General features: G+C 40.0%; 1 protein-coding gene across 2 annotated transcripts in view; it reads left to right on the forward strand.

Annotated features, from left to right (window-relative positions):
* The window catches only part of N4BP1 (NEDD4 binding protein 1), a 48,899-nt gene that overhangs the window by 22,782 nt on the left and 13,065 nt on the right, over nt 1-13,052 (forward strand). For both annotated transcript variants that reach the window (XM_081806626.1, XM_081806625.1), the window contains exon 2: nt 4,587-6,274. In XM_081806626.1, coding sequence (XP_081662752.1) covers nt 4,587-6,274 — 1,688 coding nt within the window. The remainder of the gene's footprint in view (nt 1-4,586; nt 6,275-13,052) is intronic.

Consider the following 13,052-nt stretch of genomic DNA (forward strand, 5'->3'; position numbering starts at 1 on the left):
AGCCTGGTGATGGGTATTAAAGAGGGCACGTTCTGCATAGAGCACTGGGTGTTATGCACAAACAATGAATCATGGAACACTACATCAAAAACTAATGATATAATGTATGGTGATTAACATAACAATAGAAATTTTAAAAATAGGACTATTAAAAAGAAAAAGAAATCTCCAGGTCCAGATTGTTTCACTGGAGAAGTCTACAAAATGTTTTGGAAAGAATTAACATCAATTCTACACAATCTTTTCTAGAAAATACAAGAGGAGAGAATACTTTCCTTCTTCACTCACTCATTATTATTCTGATGCTAAAACCAGACAAAGATGGTACGAAAGTGGAAAACTGCAGACTAAAGTCCCTCATGAATATAGTTGCAAAAGATGCAAAAATTCTTAACAAAATATTAGCAAGTAGAATTCATCAATATATTTACATATCAGGACCAAGTGGCAATCATTCCAGGGATACAAGGCTGGTTCAGTATTCAAAAAATCAGTCAGTGCAACCTACCATATTAACAGGCTGGAGAAGTAAAGTCACATGAGAACAGTTGATACAGTAAATAAAGCATTTAACAAGTTTCAGTACCTGTTCATATTCCTGTTCCTAGATAAGTAGGAATACAGATTGACTTCCTCAACATGATTTTTTTTTAAGTATATGAAAATCTAACATCATAGGGGCACCTGGGTGACTCCGTTGGTTGAGTGTCTGCCTTCAGCTCGGGTTGTGATCTCAGGGTCCTCCCGCCACTTGTGTGCATGCTCTCTCAAGTAAATAAGTAAAATCTTATTAAAAAAAAAAAGAAAAAAATCCTAAGGAGTCTATAAGAAAAAATCCTAGAACTAGAAATAGGTTTAGCAAGGTCATAGGATACATGATCAAAATCTATTTGTCTCTAGTACCAGTGAACACATAGAAATCAAAATTAAAATAGAGTGCCATGTTCAGTCACTCCAAAAAATGAAATATTTGGATATACAGGGTTTGTATGCTCAAAATTATAAAACACTGATGAAAGAAGGCAAAGATCTAGAGAAACAGACTTTGTTCTTACAGAAGACTCAGCAAATGTCTGTTATCCTCAAGTCAGTGTGCTAGCTTAACAGAACTGCTAAACGATAGCTAAACAAGATTATTCTAAAATTTATATGGAAAGGCAAAGGAACTGGAATAAGAACAATTTTAAAATTAATAAAATAGCAGTTACTATTACTATCCAATTTCAAGACATTATATAATTACAGTAATCAAGATTGTGTGGCATTGGTGAAGGGATAGATACTTAAGTCAGTGGAACAGAATAGGAACCCAGAAATAGCCTGACACAAGTATGACCAACTGATTTTTGACACCTGCAAAAGTAATTAGAGGAAAGATAGTCTTTTCAAGAAACATTGCTAGAATTAGATATCCATAAGCAAAAACATGAACCTCAGCCTAAATCTCACATCTTATACGAAAACCAACTCAAAATGGGTTGTAGATTTAAATGTAAAACTTCTGGAAGATTAACATAGGAGAAATCTCTGAGACCTGGGGCTTGGTGAAGAAAAAGCCAACAAACTAGACTTCCTTAAAATTAAAAACTTTTCCTGTCACAAAAGACCCTGTCAAGAGGATGAAAAAACAAACTATAGAACAAAATATTTGTAAGCTGCATATCTGAGAAAGGACTCCTGTCTTTCTAGAATATATCAAGAACTCCCAAAACCCAACATAAAACCCAAATATTCCAGTTAGAAAATGGACCAAAAAATTGAGCAGAGAGTTCACCGAAGAGGGAATATAGATGGCAGATAACACGTGGAAAGATGTTCAACATCACTTGCCATTAGGGAAATATAAACTAAGACCATGGTGAGACATACTACACTCTTAATAGAACAGCTAAAATAAAAAATAGTAGTGATATCAAGTGCTGGTGAGGATGAGGAGAAACTGGATCTCTCGATCTCATACATTGCTAGTGGAAATGTAAAATGGTAGAACTATTCTGGAGCACAGTTTGGCAGTTCCTTGAAATATAAACATGCACTTACCATATGGCCCAGCAGTTGGACTGCTGGGCATTTATCCCAGAGAAATGAGAAGTTAATGAAAGAGAAATGAAAATCTGTTCATGAAAATCGTTCATAGTGGCTTCATTGTAATAGCTCCAAACAGGAACAACCAAAATGCCACTTGGTAGATAGTGGTTAAAAACCTATAGGTCATCTGTATCATGGAATAGTACTCAGCGATAAAAAGGAATGAGCTTGATAAATGCAACAGCTTGGGTGGGTTTCAAGAGCATCATGTTGAGTGAAAAAGGCCAGTCTTGGGGCGCCTGGGTAGCTCAGTGGTTAAGCGTCTGCCTTCGGCTCAGGTCATGATCCCAGGGTCCTGGGATTGAGCCCTGCATCGGGCTCCCTCTCAATGGGGAGCCTGCTTCACCTTCTCCCTCTGCTGCTCCCCCTGCTTGTGCTTTCTCTCGCTCTCTGTGAAACAAATAAGATCTTAAAAAAAAAAAAAAAAAAAGACCAATCTCAAAAGGCAGAAACTGTATAATTCTATTTATATAACAGTCTTGAAGTCACAATATGAGAGACAAAAACAGATTGGCAGTTGTCGGGGGTAGGGATGGTGTGGGTGGAAGTAGGGGTAAATAGGACTAAAAAGGGGTGGCATGAAGGTAATCTTTGTGGTGATGGAGTAATTCTGTATCTTGATTGCAGTGGTATTTGCTTGAATGTGATAAAATAGCACACAACTATATACACACTGTATCAGTGTGAGTACCCTGATTTTGATACTGTGCTGTGATTAGGTAAGATACAAGTTCTGATTGGAGAGGACTGGGTGAAGAGTACACAGAACCTTTATGTCCTGTCTTTGCAGCTTCCTGGAAACCTAGGATTATTTCAAAATAAAAATGGTTTTTAAAGAGAAACAACTTCAAAACACAACCTAAATGCAGCATAGGTTCAAACAAGTGGTAGCAGAATGTCCATTTGGAGGTGTTCAGGGATGCTGACATCAATATTTAGCACTCTGCTTGCACATCCAGGAAAAAAGGATGTTTGGTTACTGTACTTTGTGTTTAACGCAGTTACCGTGTCACAAAAATAGCAGGCTGCTCTAATAAACAACCAGCACTCCTGTGTCCACCAGTCATCTCCCGTCTTTACCACCAAGCCCACCGACACTCCAGGTTTATCCAGGGGACATAAGGAAGCAAAGATCTCATGACTAAACATTATACAGCTTAGATCAGGCTTTTCCTCTGCGACATTTTCCTCCTGTTTCTGGAGTTTCATCTACTCACAGGAATGTTCTACGTGTGTGAACAAGGGATTGGTGTATGAGTTCTCCCTGAAGTCGTGTGACCACTGTGACACCAAGCAGGCAGTGGGGGCAGGGCCCCAGAGCCTCGCCGGCACCCAGTGCCGCACACACTGAGCTCTTCAGTAGCACCATCTCGGGGAGCACCATTCTGGTTTTTGTGTCAAGTATGGGTCATGTGTTGCCAGGCTCATTTCTTATAAATGTCCATAATAAGTTAGGAGTGTTACTATTCAGGAAGCACTTACTAGATGCAAGACGGTGTCGTCAGAACTTTATTATTTCCTCGAATTTCCTCAAAACACCTGGGATTGCACCGTCTTCCTCTTGCTCTTACAGTTGGGGACATGGGGTTAGAGGGGCTGCGGAACGGCAGCAAGGTCCCCAGACCCCCATGGCTGGGGTTTGAGCCCAGGAACGGACTCCAGTGCCCATGTTACTAAGTGTATCCCACCATGCCTGTGTGTGTGCATGCGTTTTCAGTGTTCACGTCATTCACACTTAGGCCTCTGGGAACAACCTAATTGGTGGAGAACCCAGTTTCCTTTCTTACCTCACTGAGGCCTTGTTTAATACCAAATTTACTAGAAACTCTGGTTTTCTATCTGAGAGGAGCAGTACTGTTCAGCACTCTCTGGTTCTTGATATTTAGGTCTACATTTAAACAGTGTGGCCTTTCTATTAAAAAAAAGACATAAAATTATATAAAATATGCATTGTTCCAGCCAGCTGGGGAAAAAATTGTGGGGTTTTGTTTTGTTTTGTTTTTGTTTTTAAGGCCTTCAGAATCTCTCTTTGTTTTATCTGGAAACTAAGGGCAGTAGTAGCAAAGCAAAAGTCAAGGTTTATTCTGGAGTAATTGTTTGACTTGGTTATCTTATCTCTTAATTATGTCATTGTATCAATAAATGCCTGGTAGCAAGCAAAAATGTTTGTTCTTTATAGATGTAAGTAAGTCCAGTCTTGTCCTTATCCACTGCAGTTGGGCAGACCCCAAAGATCACATTGCAAGATATATTATTGAAAATGTTACGAACACCTGCTTTTTAGACTTAAAGGCAAAGTTTTCAAGGGCAACGGAAATGATTAAGCAACTTACATCTGTTATCTTGAATCTTTTATTTAGAACATGGCATTTTTTTCCCAAGTTATTAGCATGCTTTTGATTTTTGTACAGCTTGACATTTGTAATTACATGTGTAACATAATGGGTGCTGTAAAGAGCTTTTGTAAATTGATCTAATTTCTTATCTCCTCTTCACAGGAATATATTAAAGGAATCTGTGAGCCTGAACTAGAAGAAAGAGAATGTTACCCCAAGGCCATGCACTGCATTTTTGTTGGGGCTCAGAGCCTGTTTCTGAAGAGCTTGATTCAGGACACCTGTGCTGATCTCTGCATTCTGGACATTGGTCTTCTTGGCATCAGAGGAAGTGCCGAAGCTGTGGTCATGGCTAGGAGTCACATTCAGCAGTTTGTAAAACTCTTTGAGAATAATGAGAACCTACCCAACAGTCAGAAAGAATCCGAGGTGAAAAGGGAATTTAAACAATTTGTTGAAGCTCGTGCAGATAACTATACAATGGACTTGTTGATTTTGCCCACTTCCTTGAAAAAAGAGCTTTTGACACTCACACAAGGTGAGAATTTATTTGAAACGGGAGATGATGATGTTATTGAAATTAGAGATTCTAAACAAGCAGAGTTTCCACAGAGTGCTGCCACAGGGCTGAATATTTCCAGAGATGAAATTGTTTTGCAGGAAGATGCAAGAAATAAAGCTGGCACTCCTGTTTCTGAGCTTACAAAACAAATGGACACGGTCTTTTCTAGTTCGCAAGATGTCCTTTTTGTTCCAATAAATGGTCTAACCCCAGATGAAGAGGCACTTTCCAAAGACAGAATTTGTCACAAAAGGAGATTTTCTGATTCTGAAGAAAGGCATACCAAGAAACAGTTTTCTTTGGAAAACGTTCAAGAGGGGGAGCTTCTACATGACGGTAAGACATTAGCTGGAAGTGTAATCATTGACTTATCTGATTCTTCTGCTGATCCTGAAAATTTAAGTCCAGATGTGAAGGACACTACTGAGGAAATGGAATACAACATCCTCGTAAACTTTTTTAAAACCATGGGCTATTCCCAAGAAATTGTTGAAAAGGTCATTAGGGAGTATGGGCCATCTACTGAACCATTATTGCTCTTAGAAGAAATTGAAAAAGAAAATAAAAGATTCCAAGAAGACAGAGAATTTTCACCTGGTACTTTGTATCCAGAGACCAATAGAACCAAAAACAAAGGTGTTTGTAGCAGCATAAATGAGCTTACAACAGATTCCACTCCAAAGAAAACACAAACTCACACACAGCAAAATATGGTAGAAAAATTTTCTCAGTTACCATTCAAAGAATCAAAACCATGTACCTCAAATTGCAAAATTAATACTTTCAGAACAGCGCCAGTAGAACAGAAACAAGAAATCTGGAGTTCAAACCAGAATTACGTTTGTAACATGGACCTTGAAACTGACGGCCTTTCACCCTCTGTTGTCCCTTCAAGTCCCAAAGAAGTTGTCAGTTTTGTTTCAAGAGGAGCTTCAAATCATCAGCCCAGAATTCCAGTTTTTCCTGAAAATGGTTTGCAGCAGCAAGCAGAGCCCTTACATCCAAGTAATATGAAGTCTGCCTGTGAAAACCGTTCAGGGTGTTGTAGCTCTCCCCAGTCGAAGCCAAATTGTCCACCCCTTTCTCCACCAATGCCACTGCCCCAGCTGTTACCTTCAGTTACTGACGCAAGGTTGGCGGGAACGTCTGATCATATTGATTCCTCAGTCACTGGCGTTCAAAGGTTCCGAGATACTCTGAAAGTACCCTACAAGCTGGAATTAAAAAATGAGCCAGGAAGAACGGATTTGAAGCACATTGTTATAGATGGGAGCAATGTCGCAATTACGTAAGTCCACTCTCTGCAAGTTATATTATAGTTGTAAATAGGGTCCTAAGCAGTGTCTCGGAATTACATGTAGTTGTAGGAACTTAGGCTATGCATCCGTCTAGGTGATCGATTTTCTTACCTGGAAAAAAAAAAAAACCATGAAACAGCTGTTTGGAAAGTTGTGTTATTCCATCTTCTGGAGTTGTAAACTTTGCTTTTCATCCTGCTGAACCTGTTTCTGAGGGCGAGAGATGATAGAAAATTTGTCTTCACTTTGCATTGCCTAGTCAGCGATAAACAGTATAGAGATTTTTAAATCATTAGCTTTTTTTTTTTTTTTAATCATTAGGTTCTGAATACGGGGATGCAGCTTAAAGCCAAAAAAGATTTTTCTGTCTCTTTATACTATAGTATGTTAGGTCTCTAGGCAGGAGTGCAGTGATAATGGATGTGCTGTATTTCTGTTATACTTTGTTGACAGAGTGATAGCAATTTCCTTTTTAAGGAAATTCATCAGTTTGAGGCTTCTTTATGGTCCTCTGCTGCTACTAAAAGCTTGTATATTTGCTTTTAGTAAAAAAGAGTTAAATGATCATTTCTTTTTTTTTTTTTAAAGATTTTATTTATTTATTTGAGAGAGAGAGAATGAGAGACAGAGAGCACGAGAGGGAAGAGGGCAGAGGGAGAAGCCGACTCCCTGCTGAGCAGGGAGCCCCATGCGGGACTTGATCCCGGGACTCCAGGATCATGACCTGAGCCGAAGGCAGTTGCTTAACCAACTGAGCCACCCAGGCGCCCTAAATGATCATTTCTATTTAACCTGTCTTGGAACCCTCTGAAGAGTCTGATTTTATACATCTGGTACGGGATTGGGTTTCTTCTCTAGGGGTGGTTTAATACAGTGACTATGAAGAGGAGAGGGGATCAAGTTAGAGTATCTGCCCCATTGTTTGACCTCGTGTAGGTTTTTGCCTGAGTTTCATTTGCTGTATTTTGTTGCCTTTTGCCCTGTCCTAAAGGGCATCTTTATCATGCCATTTCAACAACTGGTAGGTAAAGTCTCTCTCCAGTTTTCAAAATCAGTCACTCCGTTGATTTTGAAGAATTCTGCACGGTCTGGCATTTTAAGTGGCTGTCATTTAAGAAAAGGGGCCCTGGACATGGGATGAAGATGGTGATACACTCTTCTGAATTTTAGCGAATAGTGTGTGTGGCCTCTCTCCAAAGAATTCTATAAGTTATATATTTATTTTTTGTTTTGTTAATTTTTTACTAGAATTTTCAAACAAATACATTAAAAGGTAATAGAATGCATCCCTTTTTGAATTTGGGATTTCCATGTGCCCATCCCCCACCTTCAGTAGTTCTCAGCTCCTGGCCAGTCTTGTTGAGCCTATACCCCCACCTACTGCCTTTCACCGGAGTTATTTTGAGGGAAAGCTCAGCTGTGTCATTTTATCCATAAGTACTTTAATGTCTATTTTTTAAAATAAGGATTCTTTTTATTTTTTGACTGAATTGTTGATGCTGTATTTTGCTGTCAAAAGAAAGAAAAATCCCAGCATTCCCCATGTTAAAGTTTAAAGATAGGCTGGAAAAATATGTAATATACTTGTCTTCATTTCTAAATAATACTGTTTGTTGTCATTTCACTTTGCTTTTTGGCAGTTCTTTTCGGGGAAACCCAGCAAATGGCCCACAGCTGCATAGCATTATCTAAGTAAAAATGTGAAGTGCAGTTTCAGTCACCCACAGTCCAAGCCCAGCACCAGTTCCTCATTGTTACAATTTCTTGAGCCAAGTGGTGATATAAAATTTAGGTCATGATTGTGAGTAATATTAATCCTTTTTCAATTTCTGTAAGTGCAAAGATGTTCCAAATTGGTGTTCAAGGACTAAGAAATGCAAATTAACATAGAATAAGCACTGATGATGACACTATTTAAAAACCTTTTGGGAGTAGTAACTAATGTATTTCTCAGAGGGGTCACTATTGGAATTTAGAGTGGTACTGCCTGGGCGTGACAGGATGTTTTGCATATTTAGTCCCTCCTACTTTGCCCATAGTACCTCCCCCTGTCATTATGACACCCCAAAACACTCCTACGTATTTCCTAACACCCTTGGGTACAGTGCCATCTCTTTTGAAAACCACTGAATTAGTGCACTAAAGGAAACCACGAGCAGACTTTCATTACTTTTTCTTTTAAAAGCTGATTATCTGGGGAGGATTCCAATTTTCTTTGAATTCACAGATGTCTCAGTTTAAAAGCAACATTTATTTATAAGTATGTATTATCCAAAATGACAGACTTATACTTAATCTAATAAAGATCTGAAAATATCAGTAACTAAAATTAACTCTTATTCTGGAGGAAAACTGCTTAATAGGTACAGGGTCTTAGTTGAGAGTGATGGAAATGTTTTGGAACAAGATCTAAGTGCTGATTGTACAATACTGTGAATGTACTAAATGCCACTGAATTGTTCACTTTAAAATGATTATGTGATGTGAATTTCAGCTCAGGTTTTTTAAATTTGGGAAAAAATCAACCCTTATTTGAAATCCCTTTGATAGTAAATGTGAATTATAGATTGTACATTCTATGAAGGAAGTGATTTATATGTGTCCTGTTCATTGAAATACCCCCAAGGTCCATGGTGCTTGCACATGGTGGGCACTCAGTAACATTTTGTTGAATGAATGAATGAATGAACTAAAGACTTAAGAAATATTAGGATTTTTAAAATGACTTTTCACCACTCTTTTATAACTTCCTATTCCAATGATCAATTTAGATTAAATTTTGACTGAGACATTTTTCAGCAAGTATTTGGAATCTTAAAACTGAAACACCTGTTATGTGTCAGGTACTTTTCTCTTTTAAAATGTAATTTTCACACTGATTTGTAAGATAAAATTGATCCAATACTTTTATATAACATGAAGTGGCTTAAAAATCTTGTCCAAGATTACACAGATAGGAGATGTGGGCCCATAGGCTCCCAGAGCCGTCATACATCCTGCCTCCTCCCATAGAAGGTGAGGTTGGAATTTTCAGGCCTTGGCAATATAAAGTACTTAAGTCTCGAGTTGTTTAAGCATTGCTGAGTAAACCTCACTTATTTGACCCACCTAGTTGGGGAAGTAGTTAAAAATGAAATTTGAACCCTTAAACAATAGGATTTGTTGGTTTGATCCTACTCAGCAGCTCAGACCTACCCATCCCTGGGTTTCTGCCAGTCCTTTATTATATTAGTCTATCCAGCGTGCTGTCTGCAATTCACACACACTGTGAGAAATTCCAAAATACCCACTTCATGCTGCTAATCATGCATATCTTTACTTGGTTTTTCCCCTTGTCACCATGAATGAGTCAAATGATGAGTAAATGGAAATTGTTTGCGGTACACGGCTAGACATCACAGTAGTGGCTAGATAACACTCAGACTCGGTCAGTTTGAAACTTCAGCATTAGGACACCTGACTTATCTGGGTAGATAATTTTCCGTGTAGATGAGGTTTGCCCCTTCACTTGCCAGCACTATGTATTTTAACCATTTTTTTCATGCTAGTCTTCTATATCAGGGTCCCGTGGCTATTTTTATTAAGTGGAAACGATAGAAGGAAATGACTCTTTCCCAGGGTAACTCAAAAAGAGTTTTTTTAACCATTTCCCCTACACTCCCGGGTCTGGTTCTGTCACTGCTGTGAGTTTTTAATCAGGTATCTTGCCCATCTCCTCTCTGCTTGGGACCGTCTTCCTTCCAGTTTACTGCCTGCTATAATATGGAAAACAACTGGATGATGTAACTTGTTTCCAACTACATGAAACAGTAGTTTAAATCTCCCTTGAAAGCCCACACACCTGGCCTCTCGGGCCTATTATCTGTTCATTGGTGCATTTGGAGCTGGAAGCCCCAGAGCTTTGGTCTTCTCAGAAGTAGAGGAGGAGTTACGGTATGTAAATCCTTTGTCTTTGAGTGTAAATAGACAGTTGGTCTGGGTCTACCTGTCAACAAGTTCCTCTGGCTTGACTGCAGGGAGGTGAGCAGGCGCGTTTCTGCCTAGCCAGGATGTGGGGGAGTTGAAGTGGGAAGCAGCAGGGACCTTCCATATTAAGCAGCAGGGACCTTCCATATTACTTAGAGGACACGAACTTGGCTCCACTTGATTTTCTTGTGTAGTTCTATTTTCTGTCTAACTCTGTGTTTTCCACTAGAATTTTGAACTGCTCTTTTTATTCCTAAAACAGCTCTCAAGATTTTTCAGGGTATCCATAGTGATTTGATCTTATCACTGAGGATAACACTGGAAATTAGTATAGAGCTAATGTTTCTGGAAACGCCATTTCTTCCGGTCTAAGTTTGAGCGTGGTACAGGACAGCGGGATTGCATCTACTTGAATTTCCCTTCATTTTTCTCCGGGACCCAGTGGCACGGAGCTGGGTTCCACCCACTTTGAACTTTTGCAGTCAAAAGCTTTATAGGGAGAGAAGAAGTTCGCACACATTTGTAGCTGATGAATAAGCCAAACTTGACAAGCTTTTTTAGTGCATTTCTCTCAAGGATTGTTCTTTTCAGACTTAACTAACATACATATCCCTTGGTTTTTTTAAGAACCAGTAGGCTGTTGTATTTTGGATTTTCATGTTCAGGCTGTGGTTGACATTAACTCTGGGTGTGTTCTTGCTGTTAAGCAATTAGAATGATTTTTAAAGATATTCTAAAAAGATGACGCCTACAAAAACTACCTCTAGCCTTTCTCCAGTAACAGATGTCCTGGTGCTACATTCTTGCCATATTTTGAATGCTTTTAGATAAACCACTGCTGAGTTACTTCGTGGAGAATGGGTTTACTTGCATGTGTTTTCTGGAGCAAAGCTGATGCCGGTGCGGTCTCTTATTTGTGACTCACTGAGAAGAGCGTGGGCTTTAGCCTCTTAAAGGAGGAGTTTCTGAGCTGCTCTTCTGCGTGTTAGAAGTTTATTGAATGTCCAGCCCATTCCTGCTTCGTGAGAATATAGATTTAGGTGGGGACAGTCCCACTGTGGGATGGTAGGAAGGGCCCAGGAATAAGGAAGCCTGAATAATCCCAGCGCAACCACCCTGTGGCAGTGCAGCCTGGGAAAGTTGCTCAGCCTCTCAGGGCTTTCGTTCTTTTTATCTAACAGGAATCTAACTCCGTTCCATCTCCTAAATTCTGTCATTCCAGTGGACAGTACAGGATAGCAAGACAGGAAAGAGGAGAGATGATTGAGGGCCTGTTTCTAGAAATGGCTTCATAGAAGAGGGTCTGAATTGAGTCCCGAGGCACTGGAGGAAGGTTAAGAGAAGGTCTACAAAGATTGCAGCAAAAAGAAAGCTCACTGCCCAGGAAGAGGGAGATGGCAAGCAAACGTGGCCAGAAATGAATGTGGTGACACATGGTGGTGGCTAGATCCCTCCTGACTAGTTGGGTGTGGAGGGGACCTTGAAGCCGTGCCCTGCGTTTGTCGAGAGGAATCCTGCCAGTAAAGACTCTGAGCAGGATCAAAGGCCTCATGGCTGCATTTCAGGGTCTGTCTAACGAGTTTGAGGAGGGATGGGAATTGGGAGAGCCTGGGGTTGACTTGGGACACATTGTGCCTGAGGTGGCAGGAATTTTAAGTGAAGGAATTCTCCACCAGGTGGTTTTGACATGGAGACACTAGACATGAAGAGAAGACAGGACTGAAGATGCAGGATTTCCTGTCTCTGGAACCTCAGTGACTGTTGAAATAGTAAGATAGATTATGCTCATTTCATAAACTGTAGCTTCAAAGTTTGGGTGGGTTGATTTTTTTTTCTTTCTAATACTCATGGTTAGACAAATGGATTACCACCTACAAAATTCAAACTTTGAAAACCCTTTTTTAAAAATCCTTACTTTTACTTAACTGTGGGAGAATACAATTTAAATATTTTTTCTCGTTTCTTTTGAAATTTGTTACCACATTTTTGGGTGGGGTCAGTTTTTAATCCACTATACCACGGGTTACGAACTGTGGGCCAAATATGGCCACCACCTGTTTTTGTAAATAAGGAACACAGCCACCCTCATTCATTTCCACTTGGCCGACTTGAGTGGTGCGGCAGAGACCATATGGCCTGCAAGGCCTGTCTGGCCCTTTACAGAAAATCATACCCTGACTTACGTTCTGTAGTGTTCCTTGTTTGCATCTGCTCCTGGCACTTTCTGCTTCCTTCAGTAAAATCATTTGCCATGGCCCCCAGATAGTTCCATTGGAATCATGTCCTCAGCTTATCTCCAGGAAGCTGTAAACTGAGTAGGTTTCACAGTTCCCTAGAAGGGGTATGGAGCCCTGGAGCTGGAGGCATCTGCAGCCTTTGGAAGTTGTGAGGACCACGTCATGGGAGAGTCCTGTCTACTTCTGCTTCAGCAACAAGTTTCTTTTTTCCTTTCTTTTTTTCTATATTCTTTTTTAAAGATTGTATTTATTTGAGAGGGAGAGAGCACAAGCAGGGGGAGCAGCAGAGGGAGAGGGAGAAGCAGGCTCCCTGCTAAGCAGGGAGCCCGACGCGGGGCTTGATCCCAGGACCCGGGATCATGACCTGAGCTGAAGGCAGACGCCCTACCAACTGAGCCACCCAGGTACCCCCAGCAACAAGTTTCTTAATAAAATATATAAAATATTCTTAGAGGTCAGTGACCAGGCAGGACTCTTTGGAATGGGCTCTCTAAAAGAAGCAAAAACAGAAATAAAAAGTGCAATAAACAAGTATTACCATGAAGCTCAAACTGCCTTCTGTCCC

The sequence above is a fragment of the Leptonychotes weddellii genome, chromosome 16 (assembly GCF_054177405.1).
Source record: "Leptonychotes weddellii isolate Sample4059 chromosome 16, ASM5417740v2, whole genome shotgun sequence".
Taxonomy (NCBI): Eukaryota; Metazoa; Chordata; class Mammalia; order Carnivora; family Phocidae; genus Leptonychotes; species Leptonychotes weddellii.